This window comes from Lates calcarifer, linkage group LG12 (genome assembly GCF_001640805.2).
Source record: "Lates calcarifer isolate ASB-BC8 linkage group LG12, TLL_Latcal_v3, whole genome shotgun sequence".
NCBI lineage: Eukaryota > Metazoa > Chordata > Actinopteri > Centropomidae > Lates > Lates calcarifer.
Window position 1 is genome coordinate 4,950,592 of NC_066844.1, and position 21,150 is coordinate 4,971,741.

Genomic DNA, 21,150 nt, shown 5'->3' on the forward strand with positions numbered 1-21,150 from the left:
ACAATATAGGCCTTTGACTTGAGGTGGACGATGTCTCCTCGAGCTCCCTGCCTGTGAGACTGACCTGAGGGCACAAAATTCGTGGTAACACAAGACAGTATCGCGAGATTTCCGTGACGGCTAACGTTAACTAGCTTGCTGTGTCAACCACAGTTACACCGGTCGCGGTGATCCACCTACAGCTGCAAACTTGCCTCCGGTATTTTATTTCTTAACGGGAAAATTAAAAACTAACCACCCACGGAGAGGTGCTGTCTGTCGGCTTGAAGCGCCGTCACCGCCCCTGGGACTGTCCGCGGCTCTCGTCCTTTAATCGGCCAGGTCAGTCGGTTGTTACATCCGTCAGTTCCCTGGGTTAGCTAGTCAGGCTAGCTCAGGCTAGCGCGCAGGGAGGTGTCAATACTGGTGTAGTCTTATTTAAATCAAGAGTACGTGTTATATCCTCAACAATATAAGTATGAGGAAGTGAGAACAAGCCAACAGAACAAGTTACAACCAGCCCAGTTAATGTTTATCTTCAGCAGCAGCAATATTAATGTGAAGTTAGCTAACAGCGAGATTGCTAGGCAGCGTTAGCAAACCGCCGAGGCAGGTCGGTAGAGGCTTGTCAGTGGTTCAAGTGTCGGTGACTGTCACAAGAAGTAGTTTTGTAACACAGACACGGTTTGAGAAGAAGTGGATGTTTCACACTGTCTTTGATCTCTACAGAGTCAGCCGAGTAATCGGTCCTGTTAACGGCATGTCCGCAGAGAACGATGTGCAGCATGACAGAGATGTACGGTAGCTCGAGCAGACATTTGGTGGCAACACACTCCTCATGTTCTCATGTAATCAACAACACTAACAACAACACATGAGGCAATAACACGTGTGATCGTCCAGGGCAGATTCTGGTCATTTTGGTGCCTGAGGGCAGAGGACTGCTCCTTTCATATATTATACTAACTGTAATCTATCAGGGACACGTTTTCATCCACATGGGTCTCAGCAGGTCTTGAGAGGTCTTAAAAAGCATTGAAATCATGTAGAAAAGGCGTTTAAAAGTATTTAATTTAAATGATAAAAGTCGGTAATATTTTCTCTTGCCTGTCACAGGTGGTAATGTTAGTTACAAAGTGTGTTTTATTTGATTACTGGCTGTTGGGAGACGTTATTAACCCATAAAGTAAAAGTGAAACTGGTTCAGTTAGCACGATCAGACCTGTAGCACACCGTCACCTCTGGTAGCTTCAGCATCTTGTAAAGGGCAACTGCCAATTTTAGCACAAAATTTAAGTGATTTTATCAAGTCATTGTTACACACAACTGCAAGCAATGAAAATTGTGATAAAGTAATAAATATTTCTCAACCATATCATCTCTTTTTTCATATTTTGGACTATGATTGTGAGGAAAGTATTGAATTGCATTGTCTGTGGTACAGAGGTCTCAAAAAGTCTAAAATGTAATTTTCTGAACCCTGCAGAAAACCTGCTGGCTGGTGGCCTTGCTACAAATCTTAACTTGGTTATGATGTCTGGTTATGACATGGAACATGAGTAATCTAGTTATTCATCCTTTGTGTCTTTGACGCCTCCACATCCCACACAGTATCTGTTGTCTCTGTGTTGAGGTGCAGGTATTATCACTGAATATCCTGGTTGTGTTTTAAGATTAAGTATTTATTCAAATTCGATGTAGTACACAGTTTACTGCCAGATTAAGGTCTAGACAGGATCACTTGATCGTGGTGCAGGTGTGGTTCAACTGCGAAACTGGATTTATAGCTTTAGAGCTAAGCTTAAAAATTCCTGGCAAACCTACTCAAGCAGGCCATGGGTTATGTGAGGCTGTTTGTATATATTGTGATACTTTCACAGGGTAGTATTTTGATTTTGATTTCAATTTTGCAGGTATCATCCAGCCTCATCCAGCCCCACTGTGGATCTTTAGCCCCTCCGTCAGGACAGTGGCAGAGGCAGAGGCAGAGCCATCGGGGACCAGACCAGCAGGCACCAGGGCTCCATGAGCGCGACGGGGCAGCAGCAAGGGGGGGCCTGCGTTCTCGCCGAGGCCTTGGCCGGGACAAAGGACCCTGGGCAGGGCATGAGCATGGAGGCGGCCTGCTGGCTTGCCCCCGGAGTGCTGCGCAGGCTGATTGAGCTGCCCTCACCCCCCCTGTCCAGACACCAGCTCAAGAGACTGGAGGAGCACAGGTAATTCTGTGTAGACAGGCAGGGTTGATGTTGAGGCAAACATCTAATTTTTGTTCTTTTTTCTGACCCACATTGCATTTGTTGTTAAAATTGTGACTATTATCCCTGACTTAAACTCCAGGTCTTTATTTGTGGTTTACAAAGTTTCAAACAAGACATCAGTGTACCAAATATTATCACAAAGGTAACTTGTTTCTCCATGAACTGAATCAAATGAAACAATGCCGTTGTTTGTTGCTGCAATCCTCCCAGAGTTCACTTCAGTTCAGTTTTGTTTATATAGCACTATGTCATAATATAGATGATCTCAAGGCAATTTACAGAGTAAGGTCAAGACTGTATAATACAGGAAAAAAAACAGCAGTTTCCACAATGAGCTCGCAGTATGAGACAGTAGAGAGGAAAAAGTCCCTTTTAACAGGAAGAAACATCTGACAGATCTGGTCATCTGCCTCGACCGGGGGGGGGGCAGGAACAGCTGTATATATTGTTGCATTCAAGTACTGCCAGACTGCGAATTATAATGATAATAATAATAGTCATACTTATAGATGTAATAATAACAGCAGTGCTCAATAAGCTTTGAGAAATTTTAGAAGCAGTGAAACTATTGCATACATCAGAGCGTTGACCTTTCAGCTATTAAATGTCCTGCTCACTATGCATCAACAACTAAACATATATGACTGTTAAATAGTATCTGTTGGCTGTAATTTAGATATGAGAGCTGAGATGATAAAATTCAAAAATCGCTGGTGTATCAGGTCTGATGTTGTTTTTATATTGGACTGACAGTTCTGCTCTGTAGCTGTTACTGTTAGCTAACGTTAGCTCCACAGACAAACAGGACAGACAGAGGTAGCAGCTCTGCAACCAGGAGGTTTTAAGCTTAAAATGATAATACAACGTGATTAAAAGTTTAACAGGAGATCGTGTCATTAATACTCAACAACTGCAGAGCTACCTGTTACCTGTCTGAACCTGATGTGAAGTGAATCAGCTCAATTATTTTCATAGAAAAAGACCTGCTCATCTGTTGACCTTTTCTGGAACAGCAAAGAGACACATCTCATCATAATTATTCTTCTTTAATGAAACCATCTTTTGCCAAGTGTAATTGTATCGGCCGCGTCTTGCTGGGAGCAGATTAACCAGATGACAGCCAAGATTTATTTTTTGTTCTTATGCTAATGTACAGCATTAACCTCAATTATCTACTGCTGAGTAAATTTGATGTCATCTGTTTTTATTGTAGCTGATAAAATCAGTGTTTGCCTAATTTAAACTGTTACTTGTTACAGCTTATTCAGACTCTGTTTATTGTGAAAGAAATGCTTTAAATTTCACCCTTTAATATCAGAGTTTCAATATAAATAACAATAATTGTGCAGTCCTAATGGAAGCCAGTAAACAGCCATGACAGTCATGATGACAGGGTGAACTAATTCTGGTCCGTCCTGGGTGGAGAGTTAAAGTCTTCAGGTCCTCACATGGTTGTTGTCTGTCCCTGCAGGTACAGCAGTGCTGGTCGTTCGCTGCTTGAGCCTCTGATGCAGCGTTACTGGGAATGGCTGGTGGGACGAGTCCCCTCCTGGATCGCCCCCAACCTTATCACCATCATCGGCCTGGCCACCAATGTCTTCACCACCCTCGTGCTTGTCTACTACTGCCCGACTGCCACTGAACAGGTGAGTCGTCAATGTGAAACAACTTTGTACTTTATACTGTCTTCACTTTAAATCATATATAACTGTCAACACAAACACTGTTTTCATTCATTAATTGGCCTCAGTTTGCTGTTTTTTTACTTCCTGTAGATGTATCACATCAAAAGTTTACCAGGAAGAGGAGAGTTTATTCTCTTTGAGCATTTTAGAATTTATTGATGTATGAAAACAGTGTTAGTGTTAAAAATGTAGAAATGCACAATGAACTGAATTTATCAAGACAAAAGATTAAAAAGGAGCAGATCAGAGAACAGGGAGACCTCTTACTACAGTATGGTGAAATATACGTAAATTAAATAAAGAGAATTAGAAATAAAAGCATGGTTCTAATATAAGCATCTTTCAGATACAGCCTGCCAAATGAGAATATATATAATATAAAATATGTTCAGCTAAACCATTCGTTTATCATGTACCCCCACTGGTAACTATCCATGTAGAGAGTTTTGGTTTCATGTGTTGAGCAATAAAGGTGAGTGGATTTTCAGTTGTGGGGCTCAAAGCACTGGAAACATTAGACACAACTTCCTGGTTACTCTGGATAATCCACATACCAGACTGTCAGCAGTTTATGTTGGAGCTGCTGTAAACCTGAGAAGCTGTCCCCATGAAAACTGTCTCATATGATACTTGTGTGAAAAACACAGCCCTTCAATAAACCCTCTGAAACCTAATTATTTTCTATTTATTTCCGCTGTGAAATTTGCTTATTGACCCCTGCTCCATATGAATGTGTGTTTATGTTGTTTCAGGCTCCTCTCTGGGCATACCTGTTGTGTGCTGTGGGTCTGTTTATTTACCAGTCACTGGACGCCATTGATGGGAAGCAGGCCAGACGCACCAATAGCAGCTCTCCGCTGGGCGAGCTGTTCGACCACGGCTGCGACTCCCTCTCCACAGGTTCGTTTGCTTCCTGTTTGACTCCACTCAGTAAATCTGAAGTCGTCTTAAAACTAACTGTGTTGTGGTATGATTGTTCCCTGTAGTGTTCGTGGTGTTGGGAACCAGTATAGCCGTGCAACTGGGCACCAACCCGGACTGGATGTTCTTCTGCTGCTTCGCTGGGATGTTTATGTTCTACTGTGCCCACTGGCAAACATACGTGTCGGGAACGCTGCGGTTTGGCATGTGAGTCGACAGAAGCTGCTTGATTTTTTTGTTTGTCTGTTTGTTTAAAAGCAAGAAGATGATTTTAAGCCATTTTTCTATTAAGTACGCTCATCTCATAGATTACAGAACGCCGTTAGCAGGTCTGAGTGGTGTTGTTTTTTAATAGTTCCACTAGTACAACACCTGTTTCAGCTGTGCACAAACAAGAGTCAAGATGCATATCAATGCACCATTATTTAATGTCTGAAGACAAAAACCTGTGGAATAACTCACAACTCAATAAACCAGACTGAAATCAGGAAATACTAAGACTGTATGTACACCCACAGCTCAGACACAGTTACAGTCATGTCCAGCAGAAGAGGTTCAGCAAGTGTTCACATCTCAGTTCCTCTTGATGTTTTCTTGTTGCTGCAGTCTGGTTCTGTAAAACTTGTCCCTCTTCCTAAAGCAGAATTATCAAATACACTCAGAGGGGAGCTGCTTAAGGTGGTGTGATGTTGATAAAATATTGTGTCCACTCCTTTTTTATGGGTTGAAAGTTAACAGAAAAAAGACGTGTAAACTTCATGGTGGTTAGCTGAAAAACCAACAAACCTTGCACACAGTTTTCTTTTTATTTGGCTGTTCTTCATTTGCTTGTGTCAGTCACTTTCACTGCAACCTTGGGCTTGAACACCGGCTTCTTAATTAAACAATTTCTGTTTTTTCATGGTACATAAATATTACACTGAAACATGGAGTTAAACTGAGTTAAAGTCTGAAATATGACAGTGGACATGAGCAGGTTACAGATGTTTTCAGGTGCCTGGAAACCCGTTGAATAACATGAAGGGTGTATATAGAATATATGTCCTGAGCTGCACGAACAAAAATTACGAGTGTGGTTGAGGTGGAGTAAATGTGGATGCATCTGTGTGTAGATTTGACATAACAGAGGTGCAGATCTGTCTAGCAGGATTACAGATGGTCACAGCCACTGTGGGTCCCTGCCTGTGGAACATGATGGTAAACCTCCTGTGCTGCTGCTGCTGCATGGCTGACTGCTGTCTGCTTCCACAGTGACCGCTGACCTCCCCGTGGAGGCACATGGAGAATTTAAATTCAGTCTGTGCTGCTGCACAAGATGCAGTCAGTAAATTTACAGCTCTTCACCAACATCAGCTGAAAGAAACTAACTCTCACGAGACTGTGAATATCCACCATTTATCCCAGTGGTATTTACATTTCTGAAGACAAAGCACGATGAGAGGCTCACTGGATGTTTGTAAAATGTAAAATCTGACATATTTATATTATGCTATATCACCTAGCATGATTTTGCTTTTTTATATCTTCGTAAACTGAAGATAGTTGGGTTTTGGACTATTTCCCTATTGTCTAATGTTTGCTAGATGAAACAATCACTATTACTTTACTTGCAGCCTTAGTTAGTATATTACTAATTGCGTCTCTAGCTGCTCTCTTGTTGACTCTTAAGCCTCCACCTGTATCATGCTGAAGAGCACAACAGCGTCTTCGTCAGCTCCATGTCCAGCGGTGTGTTGTGGAAGAAGGCTGTAGGCTGACTGTGTGCTGGTAGACGTCACTAATCCTCACTGTAAATTTTCTGCTTTCTCCTCCCACTCAGCATTGATGTGACTGAGGTGCAAATCTTCATAATAATCATGTATTTGCTGGCCGCCGTGGGAGGATCTGCTTTTTGGCAGTCACTGGTAATTGTGATTGGTTCTAATTCATACAGATTGATATTCAACAGAATGATGCCAAAATTATGTAATAATGTTTGTTTTGTTAATTCTAATATAGCTATGGTACCGCTCCAACATTTTTGTTTTGACTGTTTAACTGTAATTTTTATCAGAAATACAAAGAATGTGACTCTGAATGTTTTTACCATTCTCTAACATCACTCATGATGCTTTCATTGTGGATGTAAAAGTGAACGTACTCACAAATTACAAAAATAACAGGAACATTATTGAATAATCAACATGTATCTTAATGTGAATGTCTGTGTTTTATTATCAGTTTTACTGTTTTAATTTCTCACTTGCCAGATTCCGATCCTAAATATCCAGATGAAAATGGTTCCTGCCATCTGCACGTTTTTAGGAGCCATCTTTTCCTGCACCAATTACTTCAGAGTTATATTTACAGGAGGCGTGGGCAAAAACGGATCCACAATAGCAGTAAGTCTGGAAACCTCAGATGTCTTTCCTGTTAGCTTGTAGTGATCCTGTCAGAGCAGTGGATTTTAATTAAGTGGTAGAAAGTGTTCAGGAAGAAACTCCTGTTTTTAAGACACAGACTGTCACTGTACTGTTTAAATAAGTTGAGCAAATGTTTCTAAGGCTCAATATTCATTTAAGGTTTAAAGTTTCATGAGATGAGAGGACTGATGGCTTTGAATCAGAAAGATCCCAAACGTGTGCAGATTCTCCTCATGATTTAATGAGATTTCATTTATAGTCGGTCGCAAGTAATACAGATTAAACCTGCAGTGTGGATCTTTTGTCTCCCCCTTCTGGCTGTGAGAGTAATTACACCAATATTGTTGGTGTGCGTTCATGACAATGAAAATACAGAATTTCCACATTTTCCGAGACAATAATCCATTATTTACATATAACAGATGTACTAGCTACATAGCCTTTTCTAAACGAGGAAAAGCCACACCAGTAGTCATTTATGTTTGTTTTCTTCAGCTCTGGCAAACCAAACATTGCTGGTTAATGTAAATGTGTTGCTACTGGTGAACTAGCGTGGGAACGCCACCACAGACACCAAATAAAAACACTCGTGGTGCATGTAGAAATGTTCTTTACTGAGCTCACACTGTTCATCCATATAATAATTACCTAATAGCTATCATTATAATTACAGTTACTGGCAGCTGGAAGTGTCTGGTCAGAATAAGTAGACTGTTGTATCAGTATCAGTTTGTTCTACAGATTAATGTCAGAGCAGCTCTTCTGTATTTGTTCTATGTACGTTAACCAGACACTTTGTTGTCTTTTTGTCATCTCTGTCCTCAGGGAACCAGCGTCCTCTCTCCAGTCTTACATATTGGCTCAGTTATAATTTTGGCGATGATGATATACAAGAAGTCTGCTGTCCAGCTCTTTGAGAAACATCCGTGTCTTTATATCCTGGCGTTTGGCTTCGTCTCAGCCAAAATCACCAATAAATTAGTTGTAAGTCAACCATACTTTTATATTTAATGAGAAGGAGGTCAGACATGATGCCGTGTTAGCAGAAACAACAGTTAAATCAGTAATGGAGGTCTTCTCTACCGAGCCGCTGACTATGTGTGGTTTGTCTGTCCACAGGTAGCACATATGACAAAAAGTGAGATGCATCTTCACGATTTAGCCTTCCTGGGACCAGGACTACTGTTCCTGGATCAGTATTTCAATAGTTTTATTGATGAGTACCTGGTGCTGTGGATTGCATTGGTAAGTACACGTGATGCTAGCTGTGGATACATGCTTGCAGTAAATTTTTTGTTTATTCAGTCAAATTAATTTATAGTCAGTTAAGTAGTAAAGTAAATATCAGCATCACTGATAGAACATGTCTGTGTTGTGAGGAAAACCAGTTCTGCCTTGAAGAGAAAAGTAAATTATACATCAAGTGTAAAGAATGACAAAAATAATAATGAGTGTACATCATAACTGTAGGATACTATGTCAAAAGTATGAGACGCGACTTCAAAAGTATGATGTAGTAAGTCAAAAGTATGAGTTACTACATTAAAAGTATGAGGTACTACTTCAAAATATGACATAAGTCAAAAGTACAAGTTATTACTTCAAAAGTACAATTTACTACATTAAAAGAATGAGATACTACATCTTAAGTATGTTGTCAAAGTCAAAAGTATGAGGTCCTGCCTCAAAAATATGAGATACTTCATCAGAAGTGTGAGATACTACATCAAACAAATGAAATACTACATCAAAAGTTTGACGTAGTAAGTAAAAAGTATGAGATACTAAGTCTTAATTATGACACATTAAGTGAAAATTATGATTCATATAAATCATAATTATGAGGTATTAAATCAAAATAATGATTTCATAAATCAAACCTGTGAGACAGACGAGTACTTTAATTATAGTACTTCTAAGACTCATAATGTTGACCTCTCTTTTCATATATTTTTTCCTGGCAGTAACATGTTTCCACAGTGCTCATAAACAGTGACGTGTTTCTCTCTCTCCTGCAGATCATTTCCTTGTTTGACTTGGTGCGTTACTGTGTCAGTGTTTGCAACCAGATTGCCTGCCATCTTCACATTTTTGTTTTCAAAATCAAGCCTTGTTCAGTCCTCAGTTCAGCTCCGCACTGAGGACACGCCGGCCATTACTGACTCTGCCCCCCCACCCCACCTCCTTCCCCCCTTAGCCGCACTCATCTTTTTCTTTCTTCCCTCTGTTTTCCACGTAGAGATGCAGGGGGATGACGTGTAAAAGTATGTGCTTCTGCCAACTGAATGTGAGGACAAATAATATATATTAAGATACTGGAGTATTACTGTCATTGTTTTCTTTTTTCACCAGTGCAGAGTTGAATTTGTACCAGTTTCATCTTCTGCCCCAGTAACAATAATTCTCCTTCTGACAAACTCATGGTTACACAGAGCAAATATTTCAGGAGAGTACAGGTGCTACTCAGTATGGTCAAGGAGAGAAACTTAAAAAGTGTGTTTTAACTGTTCATGTGCAAGAAAATGTATAGGAAATGAATCAAACTCTTTGCTTTTCATGATTATAATTTTTGTAATATTTGCATAACTTTACCTTTTTGCTATTGTAAATACCAAACTGTTACGGTGTCTGCTTCTCTTAATTTAAAAATCCTTCTTTGACACATTTATAAAAACCTTCCTTCGTGTGTATGATTTTAAAGGAACGACATCTCCTGCACATCACACGGTTTTGGAGGAAACTTAATATCAACGTTGTCACATTTTTTTCTTTTACATATCCGAACATACCTGCGACATATTTACTGCCAGTGTTTTTTCCGTCTCATTTGTCAGCTGTAACCACTTAAAGGTTAAAGGTACACGTGGGATTTTGGGCTGTGATTCAAGACTGAGGAGGGGATTTTATATTTACTTATAATCATGTTATATATTCATTTTGAAGTCGGTGGTTTGGTTAATGCTTCATGGGGTGAGGCTTTCTTTATATGTTATTATTTTTGTTGTAAATAGATAAAGACACACTGTGTGCGCACATGTAAGAGAAGTATGTTCAGTGGAGATCCACTTACTAACATTCAGGGCTTTTCTAATGCAGATGAAAGGTTTGAAAGTGAGTAAGTGGACCTTTGAGGTCACAAATGAACTTTTATGTTAAGATTTTCGCACATTTTGCAGATGATGAAAACAAAGATCAAGACATTTTTAAAAGTGGCTGCTTTGACTCAGTTCTCATTTCAACTTTATTGAACGTTGCTGCTGCTGTTGTGTTACAGATTGCTCCACTGTTACTCCTTTCCTTTCTCTCCATCTGGAATTATTGTTTTATATTTTCACTATCGTAAACAAATCCCATCAAAAGACCAAAACCAGCAATGTATTGGTTTCATCTCTGACCTCTCTGCGCTGTCTGTGGCTCTTAGCTCCGAGCCATCTGCTTGTCACTGAAGAAGTTTAAAAACACCTCACAGATATGTAGCTCGATAATAAGGCGAAACATTTGCTCCCTGTGGTTTTTAATAAATGTCACTCAAACAGGAGGAAATAGTGCCTTTACTGGGGACTATTTTCGGCAGCAGGCTAATACACATTTGTTGCTCTAGTGTATTTCAGTTACTACAGTGTGTGTTCATTTTAATGAAGGATCATGTCCTCCAGTTCACGCGGCTCACTGATGTGTTTTTGGACAACAGTGGAGCTCAGGATAAGCCATACTGGTCTTTGGATACTTAGTTCATACTTGGTAAATGTTTGGTCCAATGTTTTCCAGACAATTTTCTGGCAACTTTTCACATAATTTGACAAAAATTAGCTGCTTTTGAGTTTTAATTACTAGAATGTTTCCAAGTAAGACCCACTCTATTTATTATTAGGTATAAGTGAAATGAGAAAGCACTAGTTTCTACAGTTTAAGACTGTTTACAGTTTACATTAAGTGCTCACTCATTATGTCAAGGTTTTTTTTTTGTTAGTGAGCAGATGTAGGTATCCGTTTCCTTGAAAGACAAATTGCCGCACACTATAGATCTGGTTGGTAAATATTTTAATTGACATTTAAGCAGCATACCTGTAGTTTTCAGCTGCATTCCTGCCTTAACTTTGTGTTTTCAAACACTCCATGCGTTAAAATTTAATTGACATCAGTTATACCTGCAGATGTAGTAAAATAAAGTGATTCAGTGTGTGTAGCACATTTTTCCATTTAGGATTGGTATTATTATTATTAGTAGTAGAGGTAGTAGTATTTCTAGGAAGCGCTGATAAATATTTACGTCTGTAAATGAACAATTTTTCACTTAGCTCCTACACAATTCCCTCATTTTCTTAAAAAAAATCTTTGATAACTGTCACATCTAACATTTTGTCCATTTCCCTTATATTTGGTAACAGATAGCGTGACACTACTCTTGGAAATATGCTTTGTAATTAACACCTAAATAGCAGCTAATCTTTAGGAAATGACAAGGAAAGTTTCCAGGTATTTGTTAGTAGGATCACTACATTGCCAGTTGTCATCTTTTCATGGGATTTGCTGACGGTCATAAAGATACGTAATATGACGGTTACTAATGTGAACACCACACTCCCTCCTGTGTTGTCGTCGGATGTTTCTATTTAACTGAACCACTGTTTTAAAAATAAGTTTATTGTTAACACAGCATGGTTGACATTAAGTTTCCTCCCAAACCTCCACCTCCTCCACCTGCCGCAGCAGAACAGGTGACTGAATGTACAGGAGATGATGAGGTCACAGTTTTTAAGGTGGTGACTGACGAGAAATCAGATCAAACTTTTGTCCCTTGGCAGTTAATAAAAACCTGTTTATTTGAAGTGTGGCTGCTGCTCGTTCTGCCTCCACGCCCACCACCGTCACCTCGAGTGTGTGTTTACTGTCGCTGCTTCTGTGGAGATCCTGTAGTCGTGTGGAGAACCTAAACAGCAGAGATTAGTTTCTTGCTTTTATATATTGTGCCTGTTTTATTTATGTTTCACTGAACAGTTCCATCTGCAGAGCCAGTACTGAGCCTCTATGGTCTGTTTGAAATGTTCAAGAAGATCTATAATGTTGACTGATTAATTGATTAATGTTTAATAGCTTCTGAGCAGTGGTTGTCTTAACTGGAGGAGTTCAGGTGCAGGGTGATTTGGTCGTAATTTACAGTTTTCTGAACACTTGAGAAAAAAAACTCTTGGTCGTTGGTTCATTGAAGCTCGTTTCTGCCAACGTGATGAAAACAAATGATCCTGAGTCATTATAATGAGAAACTTAATAAAGAATCTAAATAAAGACGTAATAAATAATGACAAAGCTTTCCTATATCAACTGTTTCTGTTTTTTTTTTTTACAATTACTTGCACAATTTATTCATTTTTTATCACATTGGCAGAAATCAGTTTCTATTTTGGTTCATAGGAAGAGAGACTTCCACACAGAAGTGTTAAAGGGACATTTCACTCAAATCACAAAAACATTTGTCCTCTAAAATACCTTGAGAAGGAATATTAGTCAAATATTAGGAATATTATGAGATTTATAAAAGATTCTGAATCATTGCATATTATGAGAATTTTGTCTTAATTTTGAGGGAAAATCATAACCAAAATAAAATTGTAATTTAGCAGAAAAAAGTCATCAGAGTCATAATTTATAGAGAAAAGTTGCTATGTTATATAATAATGAAATGTATTGAAAATAAAGCTGTTGGGGAGAATATATCTAGTATTTCCACAGTTAATTTTACAGAAGAATAAATTGCACTCTTTACATTTAAACTTGAAGAGTTACAATAGAAAATAGTTGTGATTTTTGCAAGAAAATTTTAAATGATGCAAAGTTACAATATTTTGAGAAAAAAAAATCATTACTGTGTGAGAAAAAAAAAGTACTGCTATTGGGGGAAAAAATATTAACAATAAAAAATAGTATACTAGGTGAATAAAATGATTTTATAAAAAAAATGACAAAACAGTTGTAATAGGTTAAGAAAAGATATTTAAAGACTATAGTAATAGTGAGAAATAAACCATAATGTGAAAGTAAAGATGCCGTTTTGGAGGAAAAAATGTCAAAAAGTTACAATATTGTAAAAACTATTGGGAATGAAGGCAGAAATCTCAGCTGTGAAGATTTTAAACTCTACTCTGTAAAATGAAAACCATCTGCATGACTGGACACTAACTAGGGTTTAGCAGTAAAATATTTTTGTTGTGATTTGGGTGGACTGGCCCTTTAAGGAGCAGCTCAGTGTTGACATAACTAGATGTCCACACTCTGGGTGAAAAGGGAAATGTACATCATACATGAAGTAACAGTGTTGAGTACAAACATTTCTCAAATGTCACGTTCAGATATTTTTATTTATCCGTTTATTTTCTACGGTGGATGTCTCTGTACAGTCATGTCTGTTCACTCAAAATGAACTGATGCATGTGTAGATAGTGTTGAACGGTTTGTACAGTTGGAGAGTCTTTGTATGAACACAGAACTTTTCATAACGACTCTGTGAGATACAGCATCAGCAGCCGGAGCTCGATAGTGACTGATGTCAGGTCGACTCACTCATTATTCCTAGTAAATGTTTTGCCTTAAACAACTTTGTTTTTAATTGTTTTGTACAGAGATGAAGCCGTTATCGACGAGCATGTTGTCAGTGTGTGGGGTTTGTGTTAAAGTTTTTCAGACTGCCAAGCTCAGGTATATCACCAGTGTGCAGAGCGGTGTGTTCTTAGACAACTATGGTAAAAACAAACAAGTCTCTCCTTCACCTGCCAATGCAAATAAAATTTCATACTCCCACCTGGAAGATTTCTGCCTGTGTTTTACTGGAAACTGACGGATTCACATCCACATCTGGTGTGTTTGTGTCGTCTCTGGAAAAACCACAGATGATGCCACTGAATATAATCATTTAGTACAGCTCTCCATAGTGAAATAGGTTAATTTGCCTTGTGGGGTAAGTTAAACCACTTTCAAATGGGATTATCATCACAGCTGCATGATTGAGGATTAAAATATTCACCTTGCTTCTCTGGAGTTTTGACCTTTGGAAAATGACAGTATGTGTTCATAGAAATAACAGAAAGCAAGTCATTAATTGTGGCATGTGTGGTCATCTCATGCCTGACCCTCCTCTGACCTGCAGTTCCGACTATGGCCACTATCGCACATAGTGGCGCTGTTCCTGCAGGTTCGCCTGCGCGGCAAAATTCAGGACAGAAGAGTTCCACTTCTTTCCTGTCATTTGTCGGCGCATGCGCACTTCATCCTTAACAAACTACAACGGCAGCCTGAGGACTTTAAACTTTATCTTTTTAATGGCAGTTTGTCACACAAGCCCCGCAGTACACCGATGATTACTGGCTTTTAACGGAGGACTCAACACCAGATTCGGGTTTTTAAAGAAGTGATCCGAGTAGTTTAGTCGCTACAGGAGGATTATGGTCGCTGGAGGACTCGAATAACGTGAGTGTCATTATGTTGATCGACTCTCTGTGACTGCTTCACTTATTATTTCCTCATTCTAGCAGCTGTGTAGTCCAACCGATAAAACTATTTAAGAACCTGCCGATGATAACGTTAACTTTGACCGATGAAGGATATCTGACGTAGCTAGCTAATGTTATCAAGCTAGTAACTGTTAGCGGTTTTAATCTTCGTTTTAATTGTGCGTGCTCGTCAAACATGTAGCTTAATGTTACTGTATATTCGGTAAATGAGTGTTTATGTATGTACAACGTAAGCCGTTACATGTATCTTTTGGTGTCTCATATTTTTTAATAGTGAAACATGTTATCGTGTGTGTGTGTGTGTGTATTTGTGTAGCTTAGTTTTTGAAAAGGCGTTAAATTGTCTGATTTTTTGATGGAGTTTGGTTTGTTAGAATAACAGCCTAACAGCTACTTTAACACACTTTTGTCCTGTTTCACTTCCTCAGTTAGAACACGGGGACTTTCCTAAATTAATCTTTTACTCCCTGTCATAGCATTTTTATGACTTAGAGTCACACAGAATCCTTGTTAAATCTGGACGGGTTTGTGTGAGATGCACTCAGGAGGTCACTGAATCCTAATTAAATAAAATGTTCAGCTCTGTGATTGCTGCTGTGTGCTGTATATAAGTGTGTGTATCACTCATCGTGAGTTGTGTACAGGGCAGAGTGAACCAGCATCACACACACACACGCGGACAGACAGGGAGAGGAGGTCATGTGGTGGTTCCAGCAGGGTCTGTGCTTCCTGCCCGCCGCTCTGGTCGTCTGGACCGCGGCGTCCTTCATCTTCGCCTATATCACAGCGGTGGTGCTGAGACATGTGGATCCTCTGGTGCCGTACATCAGGTCTGAGCCGGACACACACACAAACACGCACACTTAAATTGCTTTCTATGAAGGGCTGAAACAGTTCATTATCTGCAACTACTTTGATCAGAATAATTGATTCTGTCATTTCTGAAGCAAAAACAGTTGGAAAAAACACCAAACAGATCAGAGGATCTGTGGTTTCTCATTTACTATGTCTCACGTATCATGATAAACTAAATATTTTGGGGTTTTTAGACTTTTAGTTGAACAAAACAAAACATCTGAAGATCTTTTTCTTGACTCTGTGAGGTTGTGGTGGGCATCTTTGTGCAAATTTTGATTATTCAGACTGACTCACTGGCAGATTAATCAATGATTAAGATAACCCTGAGTTGCAGCTCTAATTCTAACACATCTTATTTATTTGATTTTGTGAACCCTGCAGAAACCTTGTATTCTGTGGTTCCTATAAGTAGAATGATCTTATCTCAAATTGTTAACTTTTTCTTTCATCGTTTACATGGATATGTGACTGAAAACAAGGCTGCAATAAATCAGTATTATAATTTATAATTAATTACTTTTAGTCAGAACAAATTGTTAGTCAGAACAAATGTAAGAAAGTTATTTAAAAATCCGCACTGCATTTTCTCAGTGTTTGCAGAGCACACATGTAGTTTTCAGTGATAACTGAGGCAGATTTATCATCAAATTCACAGTAATATTTTAAACAATGGTTCCATGATACCAGACCGATGTGGACAAAAGCATTTTCTCATTTTTAAGATGTCATTTGGATTTAGTCAGCGACTGATGCCAAAATACGGTTCAAGAGTTTCAGTGTCGGCACCACAATGATCCTCTGTTTACATCTTACATCACTGATGATAAACACTGTTTTTTTCCTGTTTAACCAAACTTCTCTTTCCCTTATGTGTGTTGCAGTGACACAGGGACGATGGCACCAGAGAGATGTGTGTTTGGCATCATGTTGGACGTGTCAGCCTTTTTAGGTAAAACACACACACTCACACACACCCTGTTAAACAGTCTCATCACACCTGCATCATCCCAGAATGAGCTGTAAAATGTGGACAGTGCAATTTAGTTACTTGTTAGTACATTCATTCATTATTTGTCAAAATAAACTAATTAATACTAAATAATAAATGTTTAAATTGTATCTATATTATTTATAAATGGTGACCAGTAATGTCATTTTTTTTCAAAGCCTTTCTTTTTCATCGAGCCTCTCTTTGCAAAGTTTGAGGGATGTTTGCCAGGTTTTTTTGTGTCCATCAGCCGATATATGTTCATCAGACTTTGATTATTTTAATTGATTGATTTCAGTGTGTGTGTGTTTGCAGGTATGGCGACGGTGTACGTGCGTTACAAACAGGTGGAGGCTCTGACAGGTGAGGACAAGCTTAGGCTCCACAGACTGAACCGCTTCGGGCTGCTGCTCGGCCTGGTCAGCTCCATGGGGATGTGCGTGGTCGCTAACTTCCAGAAGACCACGCTGTTCTCCATGCACCTGGTGGGGGCGGTGCTGACGTTCGGGGTTGGGGCTCTCTACATCCTGGTTCAGACGCTGATCTCGCTCAACATGCAGCCTCACATCCACAGCAAGACCATCTACCTAATCCGCCTCGGCATCGGAGTCTGGACCCTGGGCAGCATCATCAGCAGTATCCTTTAACACAGAGTCCAGCTGAAGTCAGTGAGAGTAGAGGAGGAAATTTTCTCTGCTACAGTCACTTCTACTGAAGCCCGAGTGATTCAGCTGTTTGTGTTTCCTGTTTTACTGCGATGTCTAGTCGTCACCTTTGTTCAGCTCAGCCAGTAGCAACACTGCTGCAGTGTGTTTGGAAATGGAGAAGTTAATATTCTTGCTTGTCCACCATTCTCAGTGCATTATCACTCCACCAGATGACAAACTATAGCGTCACTCTCATGCTCTGGTTACAGTTTGTGATCAACATTTATTTCTCTGCATCAGCAAACGAGATGATACGTCCTTTTTCTGGAATGAGTGTGGGCAAACTCCATTTAACAGAAATGTAATGTGACCAGTCAAACCAGTCTTGATGGTGTGTAAAGTCTGAACACAAAGAGAATTTTCAGAATGTATACAAAGTCAGTGGGAACTACCTGGTATCTTTATCATGAATTACTGTACTCATCTGTGGGTAGAGAATAAGGAAATGGGCTGAAATGTGACAGACATTATGTTTTCATGTCCGTCCTATTGATTGTGCTGCGCTCAGTCTGTCAGTCCACTGGTCCCAGTCTGTTGCTCTGCAGGCTGTTGCTTGCTTCTCTGCTGAATCAGAAAACAGGGAGATGATGCTCAAGTGTCAGCTGGAGAACAAACTGCAAGAAGCAGCACAATCGCATGAAAATGAAATACAGCAATGTGGTGTGGAAACACAACTCTCTGCAGAGCTGGTGTGAACATACGTCCTGCTTTATTAATGCTGTGGTGTCTCTGAAAATAAGTTGTGATCCTCAACAGCCTGTCAGTGTTCATATCATCAGTCATCATGTACAGCAGTCTGCCAGGAGTGGATGTACCTCACAAACTGCACTGGACTCCTGGAGAGACGGTCAGTAGTCCACCCTGTGTGGAGAGAGAATTAAAGCTGGGTGTCCTGCCTTTCAGTAACAATACTAAAATGATCATTTGCTTTGAGAAAAAAATCTATGATAAATTCTATAGCTCTAGCAAAACTCTGACAAATGGACTGACAATGAAGTCCAGGTTTTCTCGAGGGTTTGTAGTTCTTGGGGAGCTCCCCAGTGAGCAGTTCCTCTCAGGGAGTCCTCAGAACTGTTTGGTCTGAAAATACCTATTGTCCAACCACAAACAGCTTTGAATAGAATCTGTATCAAGGTTGGATACACAGCTGTTTACAGCATCACTGCGACATTTAGGTTCTCATGTTTTCATTTTTTTCCAGGGTTACACGGCTCACCTCATCAGCACCATCTCTGAATGGTTTCTGGCCTTTTCCTTCATCAGCTTCTTCCTCACCTACATCAGAGATTTTCAGGTATTTTTTTTTTCTTAAGCTTTTCACCCACACAGCTTCAGCTGAAGGTTCAGACAAAAGATCTGGACCAGAGCCCTCAGGTATGAACACTACATAGAAAATGTTCAATAAAGAAAAGCTTATTTATAGGAAAACCTCAGGATTTATTTTTATATTTTGTCCAGATATATAAAACTGTGAAGGTTAATGAAAGAACAGAATATAGAATATGAAGATTAGAATATAAGTAAAGGACATATATATATATATGTGTGTCAGCTGCCTACGCTTTTAAGTATGTACAGCTAGACTCCTGTTAATATGTAGACCCTTTCTTCAACCATAAATCTGCCGCTTAGCTTAGCTTAGCATAAAGACTGGAAACAGGGAGAAACTGCTAGCCTGGCTCTGTTCAGAAGTTTAAAAAATCCACCTATGAGCCCACTGGAAAAATCACAAATTAACAATTGTATCTTGTTTAACACAAACAAAAAACTCTAGTGAAGTGTAAAAGGGCCATGGTTTATGGGGCGGCGGAGAGAGGTTTACACCGGTCTTTGCTGGGAGCAGTGACTTCCTGGAATCTCTGCATTGGGCTACTGTTCATCAACAAATAGTTCCAGACAAGTTTTTGATTTTTTTGTACAGATTAAAAGAGCTTCAGAAGTGCTTGTGGGTGCATATTTAAACTTTGGACAGAGCAAGGCTAGGTGCTTCAAGACATTTTGCTAAGCTAGGCTAACCACATTCCTGACTCCAGCTTAATATTTAGTGTGCAGAGGAGTGGTGTCAGTCTCCTCAGAGAGTTAAGTGAACCCCTTGAGAAAGTGCAGACAAACATCTCCTAAGTTGTTTTTTTTGTTTGTTTTTTTCCCAATGAAGAAAATTACCTTGCGAGCAGAGGTAGCTGTGCAGAGCAGCCACCTGTACGACTGGTCACATGGAGGTGTCGCCGCTTCACATCATCACAGACGTGAAGTCTCTGAGACTTCTCCGCTACTGGCAGGAGGAACGTGACGAGCAGCAGAGCATCGCACAAGAACTGCTTTTACACAAATTTTAACTTTTTCTAATTGTGTTTAACGGCTTTCGATAGAGGAATCTGTGATCAGTTCACCCAAACATATCCTCTCTCCTTCCTCTGCTGGTTTCTATCAAGGCAGATATTTTTGGATTTATTTGTCAAGGTTTGGAGATGGCTGTCTTATTCCAACAGCTGCACTTTATATCAGTCAAATTTAAAGAGTTTTTACTTTATGTTATAAATCACACCTGCTTTTTCTTCCTTTGCGTGTCTGTGAAACCCGTGGTCTGTGGTGGAAATATTTTAAATATGAGCTAATGGGATAAAACACTGAGGAGGGCTGAGTTTCCAGTCTATTAATGCTTTAATATTTCCACCAGTTATTACACTGTGTTTTTATTAAGTTTTTTTTTTTTTTTTTGGGGGGGGGGGGGGTGTTTTTAAGACTTGCAGGTCCTCTCTGCTAGCGAAATCGAGGTTGTAGAACTGACAGGATGTGAACAGCTCCCCCTGCTGGAGAATCAGGAGCCTGATAAATGTGAGTTTGTGCTAACCTGTTGTGTCTGCCACCAGAATAATTAGACATTTTATACTGTTTTTATACTGTTTAAATAATCTAATATAATCAATTAATAAATGCATTAAAAAAATAATGTATTAGATTTGCACTGATAACAGAAAAATGTATTAAAAATGTAAAAAGAAAAAAAAGGAGACATAAAATTAGCCATTTAATAATTATGTTGACATACTATTATTAAACAGTGATTTAATAACAGAACTTTAATATGGAATTGAAAAATACACTTAAACCCTTTTTAATTTTACTTTTAATGATTCCATTCACTAATGTATTTGCCTATTTCATCTCTAACATCTTTCTGTTTTAAATTCTGCATTGTTTACATCTGCGACTAGCTAACAGTCTTTTTCTTCACTTCTGCAAACTTTCACTGGAATAGTGTGAAACTAATGACAGGAATGTGAATCATGTTGCAACAAAACGAGGACTCATTCATAAAAAACATGACCACAAATGGTCAGAAACTGTTGAATTTGATTGGTCAGATTCCTGCTGCATTTTAAATCATATTCAATTTTTAGGTGATAAACTGTTTAAAAATAGGGAATTGAATTGATCAGCATTTTTTAACGTACTAATCAATGGGTTATTACAATTAGACAGTAGTTAATTTTTCTGATGGCACACTTCAGACTGCACAGGACCCACTGTCAATTAACTGAGAACTTATCTACAAACAAACATTAATATTTAACCAGATAAAAACTTACTTCTAACCCTGAGCTGTTTGTGTACACTGTACTGTTTACTGATGTCTGTTCTAGATGAGTAATGTATAACAGACATCAGACATCAAATAAAGATTAATTTATGCTTGTAGTTACTGGTCATACTTTATTTCAGACTGTAGCCCAGTTAACTTCATATATAACCCCTTATTTATGTGTCATTTTGATTTAAAAGTACATCAGCTGGCTGTATTTTTTCCACTATATATATATGTTATTGCAGTTTTAAAACATTATGT

The 21,150-nt window shown here is 39.0% G+C and overlaps 2 protein-coding genes across 3 annotated transcripts; both read left to right on the forward strand.

The window, feature by feature from the left end:
* Positions 1–99: 99 nt before the first annotated feature.
* On the forward strand, positions 100–14,047 carry cept1b (choline/ethanolamine phosphotransferase 1b). Of its 2 annotated transcripts, none has more exons than XM_051074797.1 (10): positions 100–321; positions 1,893–2,195; positions 3,709–3,883; positions 4,675–4,822; positions 4,909–5,050; positions 5,956–6,040; positions 7,093–7,224; positions 8,071–8,229; positions 8,365–8,490; positions 9,264–14,047. In XM_051074797.1, the coding sequence occupies exons 2-10, from the start codon at positions 2,005–2,007 to the stop codon at positions 9,384–9,386; spliced, it is 1,281 nt and encodes a 426-aa protein (XP_050930754.1). In that variant the 5' UTR covers positions 100–321; positions 1,893–2,004; the 3' UTR covers positions 9,387–14,047. The 2 variants fall into 2 exon arrangements, with proteins under 2 accessions (XP_050930754.1, XP_018541938.1); XM_018686422.2 differs by lacking the exon at positions 5,956–6,040 and adding an exon at positions 6,663–6,747 and having other exon boundaries at positions 102–321.
* Positions 14,048–14,476: 429 nt separating this feature from the next.
* On the forward strand, positions 14,477–21,002 carry LOC108889792 (DNA damage-regulated autophagy modulator protein 2). Its single transcript, XM_018686421.2, has 7 exons — positions 14,477–14,706; positions 15,395–15,580; positions 16,490–16,557; positions 16,912–17,232; positions 18,068–18,150; positions 18,505–18,597; positions 19,459–21,002. Exons 2-7 carry the CDS (start codon positions 15,450–15,452, stop codon positions 19,591–19,593), a joined length of 831 nt encoding a protein of 276 aa, XP_018541937.1. The 5' UTR covers positions 14,477–14,706; positions 15,395–15,449; the 3' UTR covers positions 19,594–21,002.
* The last annotated feature ends 148 nt before the right edge of the window (positions 21,003–21,150 follow it).